The sequence below is a fragment of the Anastrepha ludens genome, chromosome X, assembly GCF_028408465.1.
Source record: "Anastrepha ludens isolate Willacy chromosome X, idAnaLude1.1, whole genome shotgun sequence".
NCBI classification, from domain to species: Eukaryota; Metazoa; Arthropoda; class Insecta; order Diptera; family Tephritidae; genus Anastrepha; species Anastrepha ludens.
The window spans coordinates 46,632,002-46,636,524 of record NC_071503.1 but is presented as its reverse complement, the minus strand read 5'-3'; the positions used below and the strand labels follow the sequence as shown (position 1 = coordinate 46,636,524).

General features: G+C 34.4%; 1 protein-coding gene across 1 annotated transcript; it reads left to right on the top strand.

Moving 5' to 3' along the window:
* The first annotated feature begins 212 nt into the window (after window positions 1-212).
* LOC128870022 (uncharacterized) lies at window positions 213-1,001 on the top strand. Its single transcript, XM_054112618.1, has 2 exons — window positions 213-729; window positions 801-1,001. Exons 1-2 carry the CDS (start codon window positions 213-215, stop codon window positions 860-862), a joined length of 579 nt encoding a protein of 192 aa, XP_053968593.1. The 3' UTR covers window positions 863-1,001.
* The last annotated feature ends 3,522 nt before the right edge of the window (window positions 1,002-4,523 follow it).

Here is a 4,523-nt window from a genome sequence, read left to right as displayed (position 1 = left end):
CGTAAAGGTAGGTAGTTTAATTTTCAGTATATAGGTATATCAAGTTTTATCAAAAATATAAAAAAGTGATGCGTTGAGAAACTTTTGTGAGGTCCGCCTGTGGGCGGATGTGCCGGTTTACGTCATAAAAAGTGTCCCCTTTATTGCGTCATACATTTTTGTTCAACAATTTGAAAAAAGTGCACAATTGATTTTTTTTTTATAGAAGAAACATGGATTTGGGCAAGAGAATCAATCTTAGCCATTGTTCCGATGAAGAAGTTATCGAATTGATGGAGTCTATTGAATCTAATGAATCAGAAACAGAAGATGATAACAGTAGTGATGATTGTTATGGCGATCCAGATTATGAAATTGATGAAATAAGCGCGGAAGATGAAGAATTGATAGAGCAAGCGGTTAGTGAAATGGAAAATGATTCCATCAATTTTTCATTGAACATGAGTCAAATTGACCTTGATCAGTCGAATAAACCAGTAGCAATACCACATGTGTTGCAATTGCCGACAGTGTATGATTTTTTGCCGTCAACATCAACCGAATCAACCACACAATCATCGATACAACGGCGTTCAACAACGCCATTGCCAACACAACAAGATTTTGCGCTGCCAACAACATCAACCGCATCCCAATTCAAGCCACCGAAACGACCACGCTCACCATTGCCTTCGTTTGAATTATCCGGCCCAACAGCGACACCGTCTACTGGTGGTTTTACTGGTGAAGGTATATACAATATTTGTTGTGAATTTAATTTTTTTACAAAATCAATATTTCATGATCTATATTATTCATAGGCGTTGAATCAATTCAAAAAGACTCAAAACAGTTCTCAAATATTTTGTGGCGAAAATGTTGATATCTCAACTGTGTTGTGGAAAGATAACAAGTCGGTTCGTTTAGTATCAACTTATGTTGGCGTAAATGATTTTCAAAGAAACAATCCGAATGTACAACCAGCAAAAGCTGCACGATATGATCGATCAAAAAAAAATGTATCGAAGTTGACAGTCCGAAAATTATTCGTCAGTATAATAGCCACATGAGCGGTGTTGATTTAATGGATGGCTTAATGGGCCGCTACCACATTCGAATTAAATCGTGTGATGCAATAGTCCGCTTGTTCTATCACTTCCTCGATATGGCTTTAACAAATTCATACGTGCTTTATCGTCGTATTAATGCCGAAAAAAAAGGATTCAAACTATGATGTGGATGAAAAATTGTCGAATTTGCCAGAATTTTGTGAAGAAATTGCTGATAAACTGGTAAAATTTACCGAGAAAAAATCGGTCGGACGACCAAAAACGTCAGGTAAGCGCACATCGGTAGATGAACTACTATCACCACTACCAGGTAGTTCGGCTCATGGTAGAAAGCCGAAACATCCAACTGAAGATTTACGATATGATGGACAGGATCATTTCCCACGGTGGTTGCCGAAGAGCGGTGGAAAAGAACAATGTAAAAATTCGGGTTGCAAATCAGAAAATCAATGTGTTTGCACAAAATGCCATTTGCATTTGTGTTGTTCAACCAACAAAAATTGTTTTACCGAATATCACCAACAAGAATAATCATATTGTTTGATTTTATAATTTTTTTCATTTATGACTATCATTATAAACTTATTTTTCATCATTATATTTTATTATTTTCAATAAAAAAAAATTTTTATAATATGTTCCATAAAAAAATCTTTGTAACACATTTTTTGACTTAAACCGGCACATCCGCCCTGAGGCGGACTTTAGATTTTTTTACCTGAGAGGTCATAAAATATGGGTAAATGCGCGGGGATGATTTTTTTGTTTTATTTAGTCATAAAAGAACTTAGAAAAAATTCCCGACCGTTTCTGTCGGCGATTTCAATTTGGCCGGTTAGAGGGTTAAGCAGTGGAATATAGTGGCGACTGATTTTAAAATAACTGCCGCTCGTGATCGACCTAGCAGTATTCCATATGACGAATTTCTTAAATTGCACGAAGATCGGTGAAAAAACCTGGCTTATTGTTGTGATATTGATTCGATGTTTGAAAAATTGGTTACCCTCATATTTCAGAGGAATGGCGACTTTTCATCGATGCATCGGTCAACAGCCTTAAAGTAGTGCTGCTTCATATCGGTACCAAACATCCAGCTGTCCCGATCGCATATGCCACCAACCTCAAAGAAACACACGAAGGCATGGAATTAATATTACAGCTGATAAAATACCAAGAGCATAATTGGAAAATATGCTGCGATCTAAAAGTGGTCGGATTACTCATGGGTGTTAAGCGTGGATTTCCAACCCACCAGTGCTTTTTGTGTACACTGAATTTAAGTGGAAGCCGCGAACATGCTACAAAATAGGCGTAGAAAGTATAGAAAATCTACCATTAGTGCAGCCATCTCAAATCATTTTGCCATCACTACACATTAAGCTCGGTGTCGTATCAAATTTTGTTAAAAAACTGGATCGTGAGGGCGAGGCGCTTGCAAGTCTGCGCAATATTTTTCCGAAACTGAGCGGCGCAAAGATTAATGCAGGTATTTTTTTTTACGAAGGCTTTTAGTAACTTAATTTTTTTAATGATGTGTATAATTTAAGATGTTTTCAGTGGTCCGCAGATACAAAAATAGTTGCAAGTTATGAATTTTCATCAAAATTGAATGCTATCGAACAACGTGCATGGAAAGGCACAGTTGCCGTTATTGAGCAGTTTCTTGGCAACAAACGAGCTGAAAATTATAAAAATATTCTTGCAGAAATGATTTCGGCATATGGCGAAATGGGCATATTAATGTCGCTAAAGATCCATTTCCTTCACAATCATTTAGATTGTTTCTTGGTGATTTAGGAGCTTGTAGGGATGAACATGGCGAAAGGTTCCATCAGGACATTGCGGCTATTGAAAAGCGCTTTAAAAGACAAGACATTACGCATATGCTTGGCGAATACTGTTGGTCTATTTGTCGCGATACTGACAGAAATGCTCACAAACGCAAAAATTAAAGGCCTAAGTTTCTTTAAAAGCATTAAAATTTTAAATTAACAATTTTTAGTTTTAATATTATATAATAAAATTAAAAAAAAAAATCGGGGTTTTATATCTCTATTGTAAAGCGGAGTGAAATACCTTTCTTTTGATACCCACATCGGCATATCTCATGGAATTTTTTTTTAATTTCGAACAGGTGGCAACCCTGTGAAACATTGCCAGTGGCAACACCTAGGTGAAAAGTCTAGAAATGTGATACACTATCTGTGTGACGTGTACATGAAAATGGCCGATACACGTGCATTTTAAATTTGTATCCCCTTTGCGAAAAAGTATATTTCGTCCCCTTAGTATAACAATAGCCTATGTGCTCATAGGCTATTATTTTTTTATTGAATTTTTGGATTCTCCATCGTCGATTTTATATGTGGTCAAAATTTTGTCAAACTCTAGTTCCACAAAGTGGGTCAAAACGTCAGTCAAAAATAATAAATATTTACAGACATAACGAGATTTGAGTGAGAGCTCTACTTTCGACAAACAGTCTGAAGTTCATTTTCTCAAAACATCAAAAAATTTATAGGCTATTTTAATACTAAGGGGACGATTTGGTTCATAGGACAGAATGTGTGTAACGCGGTGTTATTAGAAAACCCTTCATTATTTTAATTTAAACTTTTTTATTTCTATTTCTTTTTATTTTTTGTTGTTGTTTTTATTAAACAAATCTTCGTTATTTTCACTTTAATTTTTTTTTAATAAAAAAATTTTTTTTAAATATATATTCCAAGTGTTCCTGAAGGTGACTTCCGATTAAAGTATTTTATTACAATATATTTTTATATTATTTAAATTTTACCTTTTTTCATTTTATTAATTCAATCAATTAATCAAGTTTTTTTCATTTTTTTAATATATAATATATATTTTTAAATTTATTTATACATATTTTATTTTTCTTAAACTTATTTTTATTAATTTTTTAATTTAATTTTTTTTAGTTTTAAATCGACCAGGCGTTCCTGAAGGTTGTATAATAGTTGAAACTGTTCAGCGCCTCTGCGACTAAAAGAATATTGGCCGCTACCACTGCGCCTATGAATGTATTTTGTTCTTGTAATCGGTAGGCTTATAATTTTAGCTTTGGCAACATGCGCTTGCAGAGGCATAAAGCGAGTGCTCTGTGTGTACTGCTATATGTGCATGCATATGTGTTTAGTAATAATCATAGCTTTGCTGAGAGTTCAGAATACAAATGTGTACGTATATAGGCTAGGGCATTAAGTGTGCATATCCACATACAAATATGTATATTCAGATGCAAAAGAGAATTCTTTTAGCATATGTTATAATACGTCCACATAAAAGTAAATCATCTACTTTTGTATGCTTAACTCCCAGTCCGTTATTAAAAAGCGAGATTCCGCAAAGAAAATTTTTCTCCAAAAATGCAATATCGAATTTCGAATCTTTAGCAGCCAACTGTGCAATTAAATTAGCTATTCCTTCCTTTTGTCTTTTCTTCATTTCGTTAAT

Coding starts and splice junctions, on each gene's coding strand:
- LOC128870022 (XM_054112618.1), top strand. CDS start 213: ATGGATTTGGGCAAGAGAATCAATCTTAGCCATTGTTCCGATGAAGAA. Junction 730..800: donor TGGTGGTTTTACTGGTGAAG/GTATATACAATA, acceptor TATTATTCATAG/GCGTTGAATCAATTCAAAAA.